The 20,801-nt window shown below is 41.1% G+C and overlaps 1 protein-coding gene across 2 annotated transcripts in view; it reads left to right on the top strand.

Annotated features, from left to right (window-relative positions):
• Positions 1-20,801, top strand: part of PARP4 (poly(ADP-ribose) polymerase family member 4) — a 94,829-nt gene that overhangs the window by 68,110 nt on the left and 5,918 nt on the right. For both annotated transcript variants that reach the window (XM_032271184.1, XM_032271185.1), the window contains 8 exons: positions 600-699; positions 2,872-3,042; positions 3,298-3,378; positions 6,620-6,700; positions 7,676-7,771; positions 8,368-8,490; positions 12,536-13,594; positions 15,976-16,075. In XM_032271184.1, coding sequence (XP_032127075.1) covers positions 600-699; positions 2,872-3,042; positions 3,298-3,378; positions 6,620-6,700; positions 7,676-7,771; positions 8,368-8,490; positions 12,536-13,594; positions 15,976-16,075 — 1,811 coding nt within the window. The remainder of the gene's footprint in view (positions 1-599; positions 700-2,871; positions 3,043-3,297; positions 3,379-6,619; positions 6,701-7,675; positions 7,772-8,367; positions 8,491-12,535; positions 13,595-15,975; positions 16,076-20,801) is intronic.

Here is a 20,801-nt window from a genome sequence, read left to right on the forward strand (position 1 = left end):
CTGAAAAGTAATTGATCTTTTCTTTAGTATTTCAGGAGGCACACCTCTAAGCAAGGAGTCGAAAGTTGTAGAATTATTGTAGAGAGAAAAGTAATAGGGCACTTGTCATTTAAATGTCAGAGATGCTCTTTGCTATAGTGAGAATTGCTTCTTTATGCCTTTTGCTGTGTTGATGTGTATCAGATTTTAAGAGGTAGTCTTTATTCACTCTTTCCCAGCATTAGGCCTTTGGGATCAGATTCAGGTAATGTTGTTATTTATTAAAATTAAGTTGATATCTTTCTCAGCATTCTGATGCCTTGTAGGGTTGTTTTTAGAGTCATCTACTCCCTCCTTCAGTAAATTGAAAGTCAAGAATTTCAACCCTTTTCTATTTGAAGGATAACTCAGTGCTCTGATATATGGGAGCTTAAATTAGCCAAACTTTCAGATGTTTCCTCCGGTTACCATCTTCTCTGTTTAACCTCAGCTACACGAGAGTATATTCTTCCATGTAATGTCTCTCCCACTGAGTTGTGAGCCTTCTCAACGCTATTAACATGTACTTCAAGAATATTTCTCCAATGTCTTGAAAATTAAAACATGTGAAATGTGATCAGTTCTACAGCAAATCATCACACCTTAAGGATTTTGTCCCAGTATGGTGCCGGAGTATTTGAATATTTTAATGCAAAATCCAAGCATAGTTGGAGAAAACAGGTATGTTTTTTTAAACATCTGGTTTCGTATTTACATGTGGAAATCTCACATCCTTCCAAGGCTAAGCAATAGGAACATCTGTGTTTCCTTGAATGAGAAGGGAGCCAAAAGAGGCAAGAGCCACCGCCAGTGTGAGCCCTGCCTCAGAACTGCACCAGCAGGAACATGGGAGTTCTTAATCAGGCCATTCTCCCAGCTCATAGGTTGATTTCTGCCTGAAAAATCATGGACTGCATTTTTTAAAGTGAATTACTAAATATGTTTTGCTGAAATTAATTTTCTTTACTATGATAAAATTTAGCATTTTAACCATTTTTAAGTGTACAACTTAGTGGTATTAGCTACATTCACCATCACCGTCTTCACTATTTCACCATCCCAAACGGAGAATATGTACCCGTTAAACTGTAACTCCGCATTCCCTCCTGTGCCCAGCCCCTGCTAACCACGACTCTACTTTCCATTTCTATGACTTTGCCTATTCTGAGTATCTCATATAAGTGAAGTCATCAGACATTGTCCTCTTTCATCTGGCTTATTTCACTTAGCATAATGTTTTTAACGTCCATGTATGTTGTAGCATGTGTCAGAATTTCCCTTCTTTTTAAAGCTGATAATACTTCGTTGTATGGATAGACTGCATTTTGCATATCCATTCATCTGTTGGTAGACGTTTAGGTTGTTTCTAAAAACGCCTTTGGCTTTTGGGAATAATGCTGCTATGAGCATTGGTATACAAGTGTCTATTTGAGTCTGCTTTCAATTCTGGATATAAGCACAGCACAGGAGTGCTGGATCCTATGGTGGTTCTATGTTTAGTTTTTTGGGGAATCACCATGCAGTCTTCCATAGCAGCTGTATCATTTTACATTCCCACCACCAGTGCACCAGGACTCCAGTTTTTCCACATCCTCATCAACACTCATCATTCCTTTTTTTTCCATATTGACTGAAATCAATCAGCTTTTCTTCGGTTTTGTTTTGGAGACACGGTGTCCAGCAGTCATCTAGGCAGGAGTGCAGTAGTGCAATCATAGCTCACCACACCCTCAACTTCCTGAGCTCAAGTGATCTTCCCACCTCAGCCTCCAGAGTAGCTGGTACTACAGGCCTATGCCACCACGTTTTTTTCTTGTTGTTTTTTGTTTGTTGGTTGATTGTTGTTTTTTTAAGACAGGGTGTCACTTTGTCACCCACACATTCTTGGCTCACTGCAGCCCTGACATCCTGGTCTCAACCCATCCTCCTGCCTCAGCCCCCCAAGTAGGTAGGACTACAGGCCCACACCACCACACCAGGCTAATTTTTTGTATTTTTTGTAGAGACAGGGTTTCGCCATGTTGCCCAGGCTGGCTTTGAATCCCAAGCTCAAGCAATCCACCTACCTTGGCCTCCCAAAGTGCTGGGAGTACAGGCATAAGCCACTCTGCCCAGCCACCACCTGTCTTTTAATAACAGCCATCCCACTGGGTGTGAAATGGGGTCATTGTGGTTCTGATTTGCACTTCCCTAATGACTAGTGACATCAAGCATCTTTTCACATACACTTTTCATGGCTTTTGTGTATCTTCTTTGGAGAAATGTCTATTCAAGTACTGGAATCTACTCCTGCCAAAGTTGCATATTAGCAATTAGCTAATGGAATAATTTCAGGATGCTTTGTAAGTATAAAGGATGTCATCATACTATTATTTAAAATTCTGGCTGGGCGTGGTGGCTCACACCTGTAACCCCAGCACTTTGGGAGGCTGAGGCAGGTGGATCACCTAAGGTCAGGAGTTTGAGACCAGCCTGGGCAACACAGTGAAACCCCATCTCTACTAAAAATACAAAAATTAGCCAGATGTGGTGGCACATGCCTGTAGTCCCCGCTACTTGGGAGGCTGAGGCAGGAAAATCAGTTGAACCTGGGAGGCAGAAGTTGGAGCCAAGACTGCACCACTGCACTCCAGCCTACACAACAGAGCAAGACTTCATCTCAAAATAAAATAAATAAATAAATAAATTCTGTTGAAAATATTTTTGGAAAAGTACCTTGTAGCAGGAAGGAGAAAAAAATACCAAAGAGTTATAAAATTCCCAAAGGATAGAATGTATACTTTATTTTAAATGTGAAGTAACTATTTTCTGAATGGAGCATTGAAAGAGAAATAACTCCTCTTTTATAAATAGATAGAAGACCAAATGACCAGGCTATGCTCTCCTAGTTGCCACGCTGTCTCAGTCAAATGGCAGCAGCTCAATCCAGATGCGCCCGAGGCCCTGCAGGCCCCAGCCCAGGTGCCGTCCTTGTTTTGCAATGATCGACTCCTTGTCTATGGATTCATTCCTCACTGCACACAGGTAAGAAGGTGCAGAGTTTGTTATTCTATGGGAAGACCAATATATTTTGCTGATTTTTTTTTTCTCTTTTCTTCCCTCACCTTCTCACCAGCAGATTTTCTTCTTCTGGGAACATAGCTGGTGGTTAGCCAGGGCTTTGGGGGGGCTTCTAATTTTTATTGAAAGGTGAGAGAAAATCACCAAAATAATTTCTGTTAAACCAAGAAACTGCAGAGTGGAAAGCCTAGTGAAGAATTTATTTTTTTCCCATTTCAGGCAACTCTGTGTGCATTAATTCAAGAGAAAGAATTTAGTACAATGGTGTCAACTACTGAGCTTCAGAAGACAACTGGAACTGTAAGATTCAAAACCTAAACTACTGACCATTGTTTGAAAGTTATTATTTTATATTTCCATATATAATGCTGTATTTCAAGTTTATCCAACCCATGGCCCAGGGCAGCTTTGAGTGCAGCCCAACACAAATTCGTAAACTTTCTTAAAATGTTATGAGATTTTTCTGCAATTTTTTTTAGCTCATCAGCTATCGTGTTAGTGTATTTTTTTGTCACCTGAGACAATTCTTCTTTCATTGTGACCCAGGGAAGCCAAAAGACTAGACGCCCCTGCTGTCTGTACCTTGTTTCCCTGTGTTGAAATTTCATTACACGATATAGAGTTGGCATATCTGTATAAACGAGCATGCTTTCCTTCAGCTTCTAACTCAGCACTTCTCCATCTGGGGTCGTTGGGTCTAGGCATGTCTATATGGGCATGAGGGGGTGGCAATAACTGCAATTAAATATGGTATTTACGCATGGAGATTTTTCTAGAGAAGTTCTCAAAGATGTTCATAACTCAACAAAAGTTAAATGCCACTGGTCTGTCGACACTATTTAGAAGTACTTGTTATAATAGTACTGAACTAAGAGTAGTTCATATCATATATTGAGGATGTGCGTTTTTTTTCCATTTTTTTATTAAAAACAAATGAATTATGAAAGAAAAAATTCCTGTTTTTCCATAATCACACTATTTCTGGTTCTTAGATAAGTGTTTTTCCCAGCCAGTTCTCTGCCATCAGTTGCACGTCCTGCAGTTTAATTCAGTTCTGACACTAGCTGCCTGGGGCTGGCACAGACCTCACAGGGTGAGGGCTCAGCTCCACAACACTGGCCCCAACTCTGGATATCAGTAGCAAGTAGCAGTTCCCCAGGTTATCCACACTTCTGATCAGCTCCAAGTCAGCGTTCCCACAACCCTTTTTCAGGTTCAGTAATTTGCTGCAACAGCTCACAAAACTCAGGAAAAGTTTATTTAGTATTACTGACTATTCCAAAGATTATAAAGGATATGAATGAACAGCCAGATGAAGAGGTACATAGGGTGTGGTCCAGAATCATCCCAAGCACAGGAGCTTCTGTCTAACATAGAGTCGGGGTGCACCACCTTCCTGGCACCCGAATGCCAACCCAGAAACCGCCTGAACTCCTTTAGATGGGGTTTTTAATGCAGGTTTCATTACAAAGGCTGGTTGATTAAATCATTGGCCATTGGTGATTAACTCTGCCCTCTCTGGAGGCTGGGGTGTGGGCTAAAGGTTCCAGCCCTCTAATCATATGATTGGTTCCCCAGCAACCAGTCCTCATCCTAGGGACTTTCTAAAAGTCACCTCATTAACATAAACTCCAGTGTGGTTGAAGGATCTTGTTAGGAATAACAAATACACATATTTCTTATGTCCCTAGAGAAGTTGAAACTTATGTTTGATCTATAAAATAATCCAACAATTGTGCTCTATAAAATAACCCAACAACAGGGGAAAAGACATGCACATTTTGTTTTATGTGGAGGAGCCACATGAGAGTCAAAGAAGGGCCAGATGAGTGAAGTTTTATACTGTAGAGAAGTGGGTAGGGGCCTGGGGCTTCTGTGGGGAGGTGGGGAGAGGTTGTGGGAGGGCGAGGGGAGGAAACGCATGGTGAGCAAAGGTTTACTTGTGATGCAGAGGAGGTCTAGCAGGCAGCAGCACAAGAGAGAACAGAAGCACCTCTGGTAACTGTTTCTCTATCATCCCTTTGAAGTATCAGACTTTAGTCTCTTCTTCCTGGGAGTTCATCTTTCCTAGATTGGGATAAGGCCAATGAGGGGGTCTCAGAGAAAGCCTGTTTGCATCTGCTGTTTATTTCGCTGGCATAGGATTCCTCTGCAGATGCAGATATTCCCCACAAAAGGACTGCTTTTCAGACCTTTTCCTGCGTCTGCTGTTCCTCTGAATAGCCATCTTAAAATATGCCAAAAAATATCCTTTGGAGTGGCCTATTTTCGCTTTCTGCATATCACAATATCATAAATTATTACCAAGAAGTTTGCAATATTTGCACTGATACTGAATCCATTGTAGTTTAGCTTTGAAAGTTCCTAGCCTAAGGCCGGGCGCGGTGGCTCACGCTTGTAATCCCAGCACTTTGGGAGGCCAAGACGGGTGGATCACGAGGTCAAGAGATCGAGACCATCCTGGTCAACATGGTGAAACCCCGTCTCTACTAAAAAATACAAAAATTAGCTGGGCATGGTGGCGCACGCCTGTAGTCCCAGCTACTCGGGAGGCTGAGGCAGGAGAATTGCTTGAACCCAGGAGGCGGAGGCTGAGGTGAGTCGAGATCGCGCCATTGCACTCCAGCCTGGGTAACAAGAGCGAAACTCCGTCTCAAAAAAAAAAAAAGAAGAAAGTTCCTAGCCTATATATGCTATTATGTAGTTGTTGGTTTTTTTATTGAGAGGAGTATTAGTATAGCCAGATAAATCATTTCCCAGACATTGCTGCTTTTTTTCTCAAAAACATATAGCTTACTTTTCAGCACTAAATCAATATCATTGACTTACTAGTTGCCAGTGACTTACATATAGAACTTAAGCTCTGTATTGCTTTAAAAATTAGATCTTTGTGGGTAATGATAAGGGAGAATAAATTAGAAGTATATTTTTTAAAATCAGATCTAGAGGGAAAGAAGGTAAAAATATTTCACCTGGGAAGAGGCCGTTTTCCATAAGTCACAGAAAGTTATACTTCCTCTGTTAGAAGCAGCCTTATGAATGACAAAATTACAAAAGTTGAAATTACTGAAAGTTCCATCTCTTAGTTGTTGGAGAGGAAGCACCTGGTAGTGCCCACCATGCAGTCCTCACCCTGCAGGGTGTAGACCATGTTCATGGATGGGCATCCCAGCACCAAGGTGGCTCTTCCTATGGTAGAAAAAAAGTTTTGAATTTTTTAAATAAATTGAATCAGCAAAATGGCCTTTTATAGAAAAAGCAAAACTCTAGGGACAGAAAATAGATAAGAAGCTGCCAAGGCTGGGGGAAACTGCATAGGGGTACACAGGAACTTTTCAGGGTAAAGTGAATGTTTTGTGTCTTCACTTCAACAGTGGTCACATAATTGTATATATCCATTAAGACTCATCAAACTGTACACTTAAAATGAGTGTATTTTACTATATACAGATTATACCTCAATTTTTAAAATGATGTTCTTTGCAAGTCTTTTATCAGAAGCCATGAGAATCCTTTTTTTTTCTTTGCTGCTTAAATACAGATGATCCACAAGCTGGCAGCCCGAGCTCTAATCAGAGATTATGAAGATGGCATTCTTCACGAAAATGAAACCAGTCATGAGGTTTGTTCTTTTCATTGCAAAATCTATTAAACATTATTCTTGAGCATTCTTATATTGATTTATCTGTGGAAATGGAAAATGAGGTCAGCTGCATGGAGAAGGAAACTGTGGTGTCAGGGCATTCATCACTGTATCTGTGACACTGTGCCTGGGATGTGGGGTGTGCAGTAAATGTTTGTTGAATGAATTAACAAAAGAGTGGATGTCAGTGGTTTCAGGAAAGTTCTGTGTTTTTTTGACTCATCAGAAAGAAGCCTGAGGAGAGCTCAGTGAACACTCGCTGAGTGCCTGTAGTAGACGTCATCTCAGATCTTGCGTGTGGTAGCGTTAGTATTCCCATCTTACTAACGAGAGGCCTGGGTGGGAAAGGCTGAGTAACCTCCCAAAGCCCACCTGACTCCCCCCGTGCTGTGCGGACCAGGGCTTCAGCAGAGGGGCCACTCAGCCAGGCCACCAGGACTGCCCAGCTCGTCTCTCAGGGATGAGATCTTCAACAGCTATGAGCATTAGACCTCAATGCCATCCCCACAGGAAGGTGCCAGCGTGACAGCAGGCCCTGGAGACCCCCGTAGTCAGTTCTGGTGACAAATAGTCACCTGGTGGTCTCCCTATTCTCCTCAGATGCCCATGGATTGGCAGCCTCTGTGTGCTGTTTTAAGGCCCTTTTATCCTGAACAAGTCATTCTGTCTTTCCAGTTCCTCAGTTTTAAATTGGGAGCCACAGGCTGTGAAAGAATGAGGAAGTCCACTGCACGTGAGACCTCTCTGTGAACTACTGGGAGCTGAATAATAGAAAGTGACATTTTCTATGACTAAGTCAGTTGATCCCATTTTAAAGGGAACATTGAGTCACCTATTTAGATGGGGCCTGCGATTCAATATTTAGTCTGAAATACAAATCTTAAAATGACTTGCTGATGTAGCTAAATAAAAACAAATAAAACAGAATATGACTTATGTTTTATTCTCTCCTAGATGAAGAAACACACCTTGAAATCTCTGATCATTAAACTCAGTAAAGAAAACTCTCTCATAACACAGTTTACAAGCTTTGTGGCAGTTGAGAAAAGGGTATGTATCATTGTTAATTCAAGGTTAAATTATTTTATTTATTTATATTTCCACATTAAGAAAGTCACCTTTGCTCTGATGGTTAATGACGACACCCATGCCCTGGGCCTGTGAATCATGAGTTGCAGACAGGCCAGCAGGCCCTAACCTCCCATTCATGAGGGACCTCAGTGTTAGGACTTCCGGTGATCTTTCTAAATGAGTTGAGTATGTTATCATTTTTAATGTTATAATTATCGTTAATAATTAGCTAATGTGTATTTTTCAGATATACTATAACTTTGTTCAGTTTTGGCATTTCTTGTCTTTTATTCATCCGAGACCCTCAAAATATAGAAAAAGAGCCCCTTCCGCTTCACAAGTTTAAGGGGAAAATTCATGTAACATGCCCAGCACAGTGACCAGCAGCAGCGAACGCTCCATGAAGAGGAAAGCCACTCCACCTCCTGCCTCCCCTCACACTTGTGGCCCAGGGCACACACTCCAGTCCCACACACCAGCATACCCCAAACCAACACCCACAGGCTTTAGAATGTGTAACTATCATTTAATTGGATAACATCTGTTTGATTTAATCTACTTGTGATTCAATATAGGATGAGAAGGAGTCGCCTTTTTCTGATATTCCAAAAGTTTCTGAACTTATTGCCAAAGAAGACGTAGACTTCCTGCCCTACATGAGCTGGCGGGGGGAACCCCAAGAAGCTGTCATGGATCAGGTAAATGCTGATTACCAAATAAGTTGATATTGTGCTTTTGTTTTTTCATGAAGATAAGGGGAACCCTTTGCTAAAATAGCTCTCTTACTACCTGTATGTAAAGAGATTGTTGTATCCCTAATGAGGGAAAATATTCACACATTTATAAAATGTTGAATTGCATCATGTTGCATTACAGAAACTTCACAATGTGTGAATGGAGCTGTGTAGTACAAAGAGAGAACACCTGTGGCTGTGCTTCTGTTATGGGCAAATAGATTGTCATCCAGGAAGCTAAAGTCATTTCGATAGTATGATAGGTTTGTCATGAAATTATCAATAAAAGTCCTATCTAATAATCTAAATTCACCACCAATATTTCCTAAAGTTATAGTGCTTTATACTGTGGCCCTTGTAACCAGAAACTCAATAGAAATGGAAAAAGGTGGCTTAAGCCAGGCGCGGTGGCTCATACCTGTAATCGAAGCACTATGGGAGTCTGAGGTGGGCGGATCACCTGAGGTCGGGAGTTTGAAACCAACCTGACCAACATGGAGAAACCCCATCTCTACTAAAAATACAAAATTAGCCAGGTATGGTGGTGCATGCCTGCAATCCCAGCTCCTCAGGAGACTGAGGCAGGAGAATTGCTTGAACCTGGGAGGTGGAGGTTGCAGTGAGCCTAGATTGGCGGTGGGGAGAAAGAGAGAGAGAGAGAGGCAGGGAGGAGGGAAGAAGGGAGGAAAGAAGGAAAGGGAAAGGGAAGATGAGGCTTAAATGAAAATTGGAAGACAAATTCAAGAGCAAAGGAACAAAGTAGCACTGACAACACTCTTAGGTCTCTAGGTTAAAAAACTAAAATTTCCAAAATTTAAGAATTTAAAATCTGGTCAGGCACTGTGCTTCATGCTTGTAATCCCAGCACTTTGGGAGGCTGAGGTGGGAAAATCACTTCAGCCCAGGAGTTTGAGACCAGCCTGGGCAACAAAGTGAGACCTATCTCTACAAAAAGTTTTTTAGACCAGGCGCAGTGGCCCACGCCTATAATCCCAGCACTTTGGGAGGCCGAGACAGCAGACGGCTTGAGCCCAGAAGTTCAAAACCAGCCTGGGCAACGTGGTGAAACTCTGTCCCTACAAAAAATACAAAAATTAACTGGGTGTGATGGAGCGTGCCTGTAATCCCAGCTACTCAGGAGGCTAAGGTGGGAGGATGCTTGAACCCAGGAGGCAGAGGTTGCAGTGAGCCAAAGTGGCACCACTACAGTCCAGCCTGGGCGACAGAGTGAGCATTTGATCATAAATAAGGAAATAATATATGAAGGATGTGCCACCTTGTTGCTAAAAGAAGTTAAAATGTAAACTGCCGTGAGATTCCTTTTTCTTTTTTAACTCTGTCAGGTTGGCAAAGATCACAAAAGGTAGATAATGGAAGTCAGTAAAATAGAGTGGTTAAGATCCCAGGTGCTGTGGCCTAGTGCTCAGGTCTGAACCCCAGCCCACACTCGGCTCTGCGGGACTTGACCTTCCCAGTGCTCCAGTCCTAATGAATGTTCTAGTGGGAGAGCAATAAAATCAGCCTTAGGTGGTTGTGAAACATCCTAAGACCATTAGAGCATGTCTAGCTCATGACAGACATTCAACAAATATTAGCTGTAGTTATTATTAGCCAAGGTGTCTGAAATGGGCACTGTTTCCCAAACAGATGTGTCAGAAAGCTGACAAGTGGGCTTGGGTTTGGAGGGAGACTTCCTTTTTTTTTTTTTTTTTTTTTTTGAGACGGAGTCTCACTGTTGCCCAAGCTAGAGTGTAGTGGCACGATCTCGGCCCACTGCAACCTCCGCCTCCTGGGTTCGAGCGGTTCTCTGGCCTCATCTTCCAAGTAGCTGAGATTGCAGGTGCGTGCCACCACATCCGGCTAATTTTTGTATTTTCCCTTTATTTCTTTAAATAGTTTTACGTTTTTATGTTTACATTTAATTTTTCACCTGATTGAAATTTGGCATAGGATAAGAGATCTGGAACCAACTTTATTCTTTTCCAGATGGCTACTACTTTTTCTCCTATTAACTTGAAATGCCACCTTTTTAATCTAGTAATTCTCATGTTTTAGGAGCTATTGCTGGACTTATCTACTCTGTTTGATTGATTCATCTACTAGAATTACTGTAATTTTATAAGAAACTTTAATATCTGATAGGTCTAGTTCATCACTATTGGCCTTTTTCAGTTTGCTTCTCTAATTTTTAAAAATTTAACCAGATAGAGGGACAGTGGGGGTAGGGAGTTGGGGAGGGATAACACAGGGAGTAAGGCCAGATATAGATGTTGGGGATGGAGGCAGCAAACCACATTGTCATGTATGTACCTATGCAACAATCCTGCATGTTCTTCACATGTACCCCAGAACCTAAAGAACAATAAAAAACATATATATATAAATTAAACCAGATAAGCATTGTTTTTAAATATTATTTTTAAGTGTGTCTTTTCATATCTTCTATGATATTAATTATTCAGGTGTTTACTTGAAATTTGACTGAGCTGGGAAAGGACTACTCCTTTTTAAAATAGTTATTATTCACAGGTAAAATTACAGGCTAATTATCTCAAAGATATCAAGGACTTGTCATCCATGCAAAACTGGATTTGACTTACATTGCAGCTTCTGGAAGGAACACTTTTTACATTTAAATTGGGACAATAATAGTAATATAGCATCCCTCAAAATTGGCTTTACATAGATATTGTTCATATTCTGGTATAATTATATGTTCATTTAATTACTTTAAAGCTTTTGGATGGAAAGAGTGTCTCGTACCTATAATCCTAGCACTTTGAGAGGCCGAGCTGAGAGGATGACTTGAGCCCAGGAGTTCAAAACCAGTCTGTCAACATAGCGAGACCGCATCTCTACAAAAGAATAATTTAAAAATTAGCTGGAGCCAGGCGCGATGGCTCACGTCTGTAATCCCAGCTCTTTGGGAGGCTGAGGCAGGCGGATCACCTGAGGTCAGGAGTTCGAGACCAGCCTGACCAATATGGGAAACCCCATCTTTAAAAAAAAATTAAAAATAAAAATAAATAAAAATAAAAATTAGCTGGGCATGGTGGCACATGCCCGTAGTCCCAGCTACGGAGGAGGCTGAGGTGAGAGGATCTCTTGAGCCCAGGAGTTTGAGGCTGAGTTGTGATTGTACCATTGCACTCCAGCCTCAGGCAACAGAGCAAGACCCTGTCTCAAAAAAATAAAGAAATAAAAACAAAGCTTTTGATAGTGTTTTTCCATTTTTTCATTTTCTTAATATTGCCATAAAACAGCATAAATGATGGAATAATTTACTTCAAATGACTCTCTTATTTCAGGCCTAACTCACACATGATGACACTGCTCATTGTGAACCTCAGGCAAGTCACTTCTGTGCCCCTCCTTTTCCTCATGTGTAAAACAAGGGGTATTCAAAATTCCACAATTCTAAGAACTAAGAGAGAAGGTCTTTCAATATACTGATAGCTGATATTCTCTCCAGGTCTCAGCTTTGTACTAGAAAAGAGAGCCTTGTACTGAAATGATTTTGAATGTCTCAGTGGTGTTATTTTCTTTCCTTTTTTTTTTTTTTTTTTTTTGAGACAGAGTACTGCTCTCTCACCCAGGCTGGAGAGCAGTAGTGCAAATCTGCACTTGTAGCTGCCTCAGCCTCCCAGGCTCAAGCACTCCTGCCTCAGCCTCCCAAGTGGCTGGGACTGCAGGCGGAAGCCACTATACCTGGCTAATTTTTTCTTTTTTGTAGAGATAGAATCTCACCATGTCACCCAAGCTGGTCTCAAACTCCTAGCCTCAAGTGATCCTTCCTCCTCAGCCTCCCAAAGTGCTAGGATTACAGGTGTGAGCCGCCGTGCCCAGCACTGGTGTTATTTTCAACATCTCAGTTCATATTGATGAGCCCTGATTCTGGATGAGCAATTGCCTGATGGGTGGAAAGTCAAGTGCCAGGAAGAATGTTTGCTTGATTGTTCTTTTTATTTTGTGTTTTCCCCTTACATTAATAATTCTTTCTTCTGGGCAGCCTCTTTTAGCATCCTCTGAGTGGCAAGAAGTATTTTCATGCAAACGAAAAAAATGTTCGTCTAAAAGAAAAATGAAATTATCTAAGTCACAAGTTTCTGAAGATTTTGAAAAGGATGGTTTAGCTGTAGTACAGGGTTTCGCATCAAATGTGGAACATGGAGATGAGGAAAAGCTATTAGATTTAAGTTGGACACCGTCATTAAAACCAGCAGCAACTGAGCCACTATTTAAGAAAGTCAGTTCACTGGAAACATCTCCTTCCAGCCTTTTTGGTTTTTCTGCTCCAGTCTGTGGTTCCTCATTTTTCCAGGCTGCCCGCTCTCACAGTCCTGCTTCCATGCCTCTCGCCTCATTTCCTCAGTTACCTAGTTTGGGTTTTGCTGCTCCACCCAGACAGTTTGATGCATCTGAGTTCAGAAATGGCCCTGTGCCTCGCAGTGGTGCTGACTGCATCCCGCAGTCCCTGTCTTGTCCCATAGGGCCTCCTCAGAACCCACCTTTTCAACCCTTCTGTGGCCTTCCTTGTAGAAGGAGCTCATTGCTCTCCACACAGTCTGCTCCACTGAAACCTCTCGGGGGCCTTATGACCAGGCCTCTTGCTGGCACCTTCCCTGAGCTGGATTCTCCCCAGCTTCATTCCTCTCTTCCTACGGACCCTGATCCCATCAAAGGTTTTGGGTCTTATCAGCCCTCTGTTTCCTCTCCTTTTCATTTGCAACCTTCCCCAGCCTCTTTAAGTACCACCGACGGGCTGCCAGTAGTTGTACCTCAGGCTCGTTACCACCTGTCCTCAGCAGATCTCTCTGTTCAAGATAAATCAGTGGGCAGTCTCGAAGGAAGTCAATGGCTTGACTTTCGTTTTCAAAGCTCTCAAACTTTTGAAAGTGTTGAGCTATCAGAAGTACCTACAAGTTGTGGCTATTTACAAATACTTAGTGACACAACAGTTGACAGTACCCCGTGCTTGCTGGAAGGAATAGAGGAGGATGAAATAGTGTGCACACAACGCTGGCTGGATGCTGTGCCTTGGACAGAACTCCTCGGCCTACAGACAGAGGTATGTGTCTTATTTCTCCTTAGATCTGTGGTTTGCTGGCTTCCTAGTTTAGAACAGTGCTACTCAAAGCAGCTGGTCAAGGAACTGTCTCTTGTCAGTCTGTACTGAAGTAAGGGGCTTGTGCACTGGGGTGTAAATCATACTGCTTCCTTCATGGGTGAACTCTTGCTACAAAACAAAACAGACAGCTGAACAAAACAGTGTGCTTGATGCTGGCTGGTGTTTCCTCACCAACATGAGACCAGAGCCTCATGCTGGTGAATGTTACTGTTCCTCACATGAAAATGAACATCCCTGAACAGATGATGGGGTGAGATCTTAATTTCCTAGATTCTAGAACTAATGGATTGTAATCCATATAAATTTCCCCTTGTGAACTAGAGCACAAGCACTTGTACATATACTCTAAATCTTTTCACATGGGATCGTGGGAGTATGGATGTTACTCAACATGTATATTGTGTTAGAGCTTATCATTCCATTTGTTAAGCTAATAAACACCCTGTAAATTTGGCCCCTGCACTGGGACTAAGACCCAGTCTTCCATCTGCAATTACTTGTTTTGATGTAAAGTAATTTAGTGAAATGGAAAAGCCTTGATATAACATAAAACTAAGTATAAGTCCCAGCCCACTTTGTGATTTGGGGCAAGTCAGATAACCTGTGTGAGCCTCAGTTTCCTCACCCATACAGTGGGGATAATGATAGTGTCTACTTCAGAGAATGGGTTTGAGGTTTAAACAGGATAATCACGGCTGCCAGCTTCCCTCCTTGAGACAGTGCACGTGAAAGCCTGCCAGGAGCATACTGCAGATGGGCAAGAGTGTGGATCCCATGGCCACTCCTGTCTCTGTTGCTTGTTAGCTGTGTGACTTTAGACAAATTGCTTAACCTTTCTGTGCGTCTGTGTTCTCATCTGCAATGTGGGGGTGACAACAGTGCTCCACAGGAAGTGGCTAAACATATAAAAGAACAGCACCTGGTACCAACTCTCTGTAGGCTGGCACATATTATCACTGCTGTCATTTGTCAAATTATTGCCATAGATCCTTCAGCCTGTGTGCCTGCCTACGGCTGCACCCTGCTTTCTGCTCCGTATGTTAGTTTCCCAAAGGCCTGGATTCTGTCTTCTTTGAGGTTAATATCCCCAAGCTCAGGTTCAGCACACTCTCCTATGCATGGGATGGCGCAGGCAGATGATGTGGTGGATGGGGGCGGGGATTAAAGGAAGGTACTTTTAAAGTACATGTATAATATAACAATTTTATACTTAGAAAAAAACTGTCATTGTCATATTTCAGACTACATCAGGGTACGTTGTTATGGTAAACAAAAGGAATCATGCTGGAGATCTACTATATAATACAGGGCCTATGATTAACAATCCGATATGGTATACTTAAACATTTGCTAAGAGGCCTGTCTTATGTTAAGTGCTCTTTCCACGCAATGGAACAAAACAAAACAAAACAAAAGGGGAAGAAGAAAAGTTCTGGAAGTGGTGACTAAGTTTATAGCATTGAAGTGATGGTTTCAGGGGTGTACACTTACCTGTACATCAAGTTGTATACATTAAATACAGTGACATTTTGTGTGGCAATCTTATTTCAACAAAGTGGTTTTTTTTTATAGAGGGAATCATTTCCAAACTGCTATTTAACAGTTTGGAAATACTGATTCAGTGCTCATGGGAGTTGTTAATGCAATAGGATGACTATAGTTAACAGTACATGGTATACATCCGAATAGCTAGAAGAAAATATTTGAAATGTTGCCAACACAAAGAAGTGATAAATGTTCAAGGTGATGGAGATCCTAAATAGCCTGACCTGATTATTTCACATTCTATGCATATATCAAAATATGTGTACCCCAAAATACGTGCAAGTATCATGTATCCATAAAACATGAAATAAAGCATTGCTAGAAGAAAAAAAGTACCATTTTTAAAAACTTCTACACATGAGCCTCTTTCCACACTTTTTATAAATGCCATCAGATACATAGTGTTCATATAACATTTATAAAGTTTCGAACAATACTATGTCGCTAGTATATGGAGAACTTGATTTTACAGTAATAAAAATTTTAGAAATGCCTTAATTAACTGAAATTAAATAAATGAACACTTATTTTATTTATCACATAACTTCTTTTATTATTTACTTGGTTAAAATTTTATTTTAGATGCAGGGATACATGTGCAGGTTTATTACACGGCCATACTGTGTGGTGCTGAGGTTTGGGCTTCTAATTATCTTGCTGCCCACTCTGAGTAGTGAACGTAGGTTTTTCAACCTTTGTCCCTCTTGCTGCCCCACTACGTAACTTCTTATGTGATAAAATGTCAATAACTTAAATTTGTTTTCTTAATTTTGTAGGATGGCTTCTGGAAACTTACCCCAGAACTGGGATTTATATTAAATCTTAATACAAATGCTTTGCACAGCTTTCTTCAAGAAAAAGGCATTCAGTCTCTAGGTAAGTCACTATCATTTGATTTATTAAGGCATTATTTTCATTCATTCATAAGCATGCTCCTGTTATAAACTATTTTGTAAACCAGTGTATTAATGTAATAATTATGAAAGTTATATTTGAATGGAATTATATTTAACCATCAAAGGAAATGGGAGATGGGTTTCTAGTCATATTTTTACCACTAATTAGGATATTGTCTATTCAAATTTATTAGCATAAATAGCACCGACTGCTATAAAAAATATATCAGTAGCTTAACATCATCAAAGATTACTTTCTTGTCCATATCCCAGTCAAATATTGGTCAGGAAGAAAGTTCCACTTATGCAGTCTTTTAGAGACCTTGACTCCTTCCATATTGTGGCTCCACCATCTTCAATATGTGTCTTTAAAATTATCGTGATAAGAGAGAAGAATGAAGATTACTCTGGCATCATCCCCCTGCTAGACAAGAGGAAGAACACTAGTCATATAGCCCCATCCATGTACGAAGGCATGTACTGTTAAGCTGTGTGTCCAGGAGAAGAAAGCAGCTCTGATGAGCACCTAGCCAGCCTCTGCCAGAGGCAGTTGTTCAACCTCTGGATCTGCTTCCTATCATGACAACAAAGGGAATAGGCGAGGAAGTCCTGAGCATCCTTGACCCAGCAAGTGGTTTGAAGGTCAAATGTAGCCTCAGGAGAGGAGTTGTTTGTTTGTTTGTTTGTTTGTTTTTAGACAAGGTCTGGCTCCATTGCCCAAGCTGGAGGGCAGTGGTACCATCTTGGCTCACTGCAACCTTCACCTCCCAGGCTCAAGGGATCCTCCCACCTAAGCCTCCTGAGTAGCTGGGACTACAGGCATCTGCCATCATGCCCTACTGATTTTTGTATTTTTTGGTAGAGGTGGGCTTTCACCATGTTGTCCAGTCTGATCTTGAACTTGTGAGCTCAAAGCAATCTGCCCACCTCAGCCTCCCAAAGTGTTGGGATTATAGGCGTAAGCCACCGTGCCCAGCCTGGAGATTTTTAAAAAATATACATTATTAAACAACTAGTCAATATTCATGGACAGATAGAACAGTAGTGTCTCACTGCCCCACCTTCATCTCTAAAATGTCAGAGTTTTCATATTCCAGGCTAGGTGGGCAAATGCATAGCCTGTTTGACCTGCACTAAGCCAGAAAAGGGTGATGACAATTTACATGAGGAGTGAGTGCTTGTTCCTGGAATAATAGAAGAACCTGTATCTGACTAACTCTCCTGCCAATAACAGTTATTAACTTTGAATAAAATATTTAAAACCATTCTTTGAAGGCCAGGAGAATAATCAAAAACAGGCACAAACTACAGTGAACATAATCTGAAAGAAAGAAAGCAAACTAGGTGAGCTCCACATGTATCCAGCTTGTCACCTAAAGGCATTTCTCAGCTCATGAGACACAATGGGAGGTTAGAACTAAAACAGAAAGTCTTAACAGGATGAGGACACGGGGTTGGAGTTTGAGGTTGCCAAAGTGGCTGGAAATTAAGGATTAAAATCCTATAAAGGAGGGAACCATAAAGCAGGAAGCTCTCCAATCTGCATCCAAATACCCCTCAGATCCGTGGCTCTCTCTAACCTACATGCACATATACAGGGTGTAACCTTAAGGAATTCAGGAAAAAAGCAACAGCTGGGAAGCTACAGAGCTAAGCAGAGATTTCAGCTGCTGCCTAGTACTGGGCAGAGTTTAGAGTTAAAATTGCACCAGATTAGAGAGACTTTATAAATATCCTTCCGCTGAAACCATAAAAGGGTCATACGGATCAAATCTCGTGATCAAGGACTATACCCCAGGACAAAGGGATATGCTAAAATAGACCCATCCTAATAAAGCCTAAAACAAAGCCTTCACAGAACACAACTGAATACTCTTTAGAGTAAGATAGCATATAAGATAGCATAACTGATAGTCTCTACAAGGTATCGTTTTAATGTTCGGTATAGAATGACAATTTGATAACATATGAAGAAGCAAGACAATATAACTTGTGATCAAGGGGAAAGTGGGCTATAAATGCTGACCCACAGATGACCCAGACACAGACTTTAAAACTGCTATTAAAAATATAGTGAGGGATTGACGTACCAGAAAAGGATTGAATGGGTGATCAAATGACAGGGTCATAGCAAATAGCTGGAAACTATAAAGAAGAACCAAATGAAAATCCTAGAACTGGAAAATATAATATATGCAATGAAAAGTTCATTGAATGAGCTTAACAACAGAATGGACACAACAGGAAAAAAATCATTTAATTCAATTTATAATGTACTCAATAAACTTATCTAAACTGAAATACAGAAAGAAAAAAATAGAATGAAAAAAGAACAGAGGAGCCAAGACTGTGGAATGATATCAAAAGGCTTAACATTTGTGTTGCTGGAGTTTCAGAAGGTGAAAGGGTAGACAGAAAAATATTTGAACACTTTTGTAAAATTGATCAAAGACAGCATCTTCTAGATCCAAGAAACTCAGTAGAACTCCAAGTACAGAGATATAAAAACAAGTCAGAGAAAAAAATCTGATAAGTAGATAAGATTTTGGCCTATCTAAATGTGGTCATTTTTGTACTTATCTGAAAAAAGTCAGATAGGCCAGAGTCAAACTGTTGAAAACCAAAGATAGGCTGGGCATGGTGGCTTATACCTGTAATGCCTGCACTTTGGGAGGCCAAACAGGACAGATCACTTTAGCCAAGGATTTTGAGACCAGCCTGGCCAACATGATGAAACCCCATCTCTACAAAAAATATAAAAATTGGCCAGGCATGGTATTGTGCACCTGTGGTCCAGCTACTTGGGAGGCTGAGTTGGGAGGATCACCTAAGCCCTGGGACGTTGAGGCTACAGTGAGCCGTGATTGTGCCACTGCACTCCAGCCTAGGTGACAGAGTGAAATAAAAATTCAAGATAAATATATTGTCATGTGAGGCTAGAGCTCAGGGAAGAGGTCAGAATTGGAAAAGTCTGGGAGAATTCTCAATGTCAGTAGTATTTAAAGCCTGGCTCTGGATGAGGTCGCCCAAAGAGAGAGGTGGTCTGAGCAGAGCAGGTGCTAGAGCCAGGCTGCAGCACAGCGGCGTTTAGTGTTGAGACAGGACAGAAAACAGCAGAGACACTGAGAAGGAGCGGCCCAAGAAACCAGAGGAAAACTGGAGAAAATTGAGATGAGATTCATGGATGTACCTTTTCCATGGGCTTTTCCTGTGTTTCTCTGTATTTCTCCGTATTATCCGTGTTATTTTTCTTTTTTTTTTTTTCCCATTTGTTTATTTTATTGCATTTTAGGTTTTGGGGTACATGTGAAGAACATGCAGAATTGTTGCATAGGAACACACATGGCAGTGTGATTTGCTGCCTTCCTCCCCATCACCTACATCTGGCATTTCTCCCCTTGCTATCTCTCCCCAGCTTCCCACCCCCCACCCTCCCTCCCCTATTTCCCCCCAACTGACCCCAGTGTGTAGTGCTCCCCTCCCTGTGTCCATGTGTTCTCATTGTTCAACATCCGCCTATGAGTGAGAACATGCGGTGTTTGATCTTCTGCTCTCCTGTCAGTTTGCTGAGAATGATGGTTTCCAGGTTCATCCATGTCCCTACAAAGGACCCTAACTCATCGTTTTTGATGGCTGCATAATATTCCATGGTGTATATGTGCCACATTTTCCCTATCCAGTCTATCATCGATGGGCATTTGGGTTGGTTCCAGGTCTTTGCTATTGTAAACAGTGCTGCAATGAACATTCGTGTGCACGTGTCCTTATAGTAGAACGATTTGTAATCCTTTGGATATATACCCAGTAATGGGATTGCTGGGTCAAATGGAATTTCTATTTCTATGTCCTTGAGGAATCTCCACACTGTCTTCCACAGTGGTTGAACTAATTTACACTCCCACCAACAGTGTAAAAGTGTTCCTATTTCTCCACATCCTCTCCAGCATCTGTTGTCTCCAGATTTTTTAATGATCGCCATTCTAACCGGCGTGAGATGGTATCTCAATGTTGTTTTGATTTGCATTTCTCTGATGACCAGTGATGATGAGCATTTTTTCATATGTTTGTTGGCCTCACGTATGTCTTCTTTTGTAAAGTGTCTGTTCATATCCTTTGCCCACTTTTGAATGGGCTTGTTAGTTTTTTTCTTGTAAATCTGTTTTAGTTCTTTGTAAATTTTGGATATCAGCCCTTTGTCAGATGGGTAAACTGCAAAAATTTTTTCCCATTCTGTTGGTTGCCGATTCACTCTAATGACTGTTTCTTTTGCTGTGCAGAAGCTGTGGAGTTTGATTAGGTCCCATTTGTCTATTTTGGCTTTTGTTGTCAATGCTTTTGGTGTTTTGGTCATGAAGTCCTTGCCTACACCTACGTCCTGAATGGTTTTACCTAGATTTTCTTCTAGGGTTTTTATGGTGTTAGGTCTTATGTTATTTTTCTTTTAGTGTGTGCTTTTCTGCCTTTCTTTCTCTACATAGAGTCTCAACCTCTCTGATTTTTTTCCTCTGACTTGTTTTCATATCTCTGTACCCAACTTTGTCTTTTATCCTCTTCGTTTCTCTTTTATTATCCCTTCTCTTTCTGAATTTGTTTTTTAAATAACACTGATACACATTAGGCATTTTATCAGTTTATTTATCTATTTATAAACTATTTTATTTATTTATATTTATCAGTTTATTTATTATATTATTCTTGGAGTCCTA

Source organism: Sapajus apella, unplaced genomic scaffold (genome assembly GCF_009761245.1).
Source record: "Sapajus apella isolate SASKATOON/1434 unplaced genomic scaffold, GSC_monkey_1.0 scaffold225, whole genome shotgun sequence".
NCBI classification, from domain to species: domain Eukaryota; kingdom Metazoa; phylum Chordata; class Mammalia; order Primates; family Cebidae; genus Sapajus; species Sapajus apella.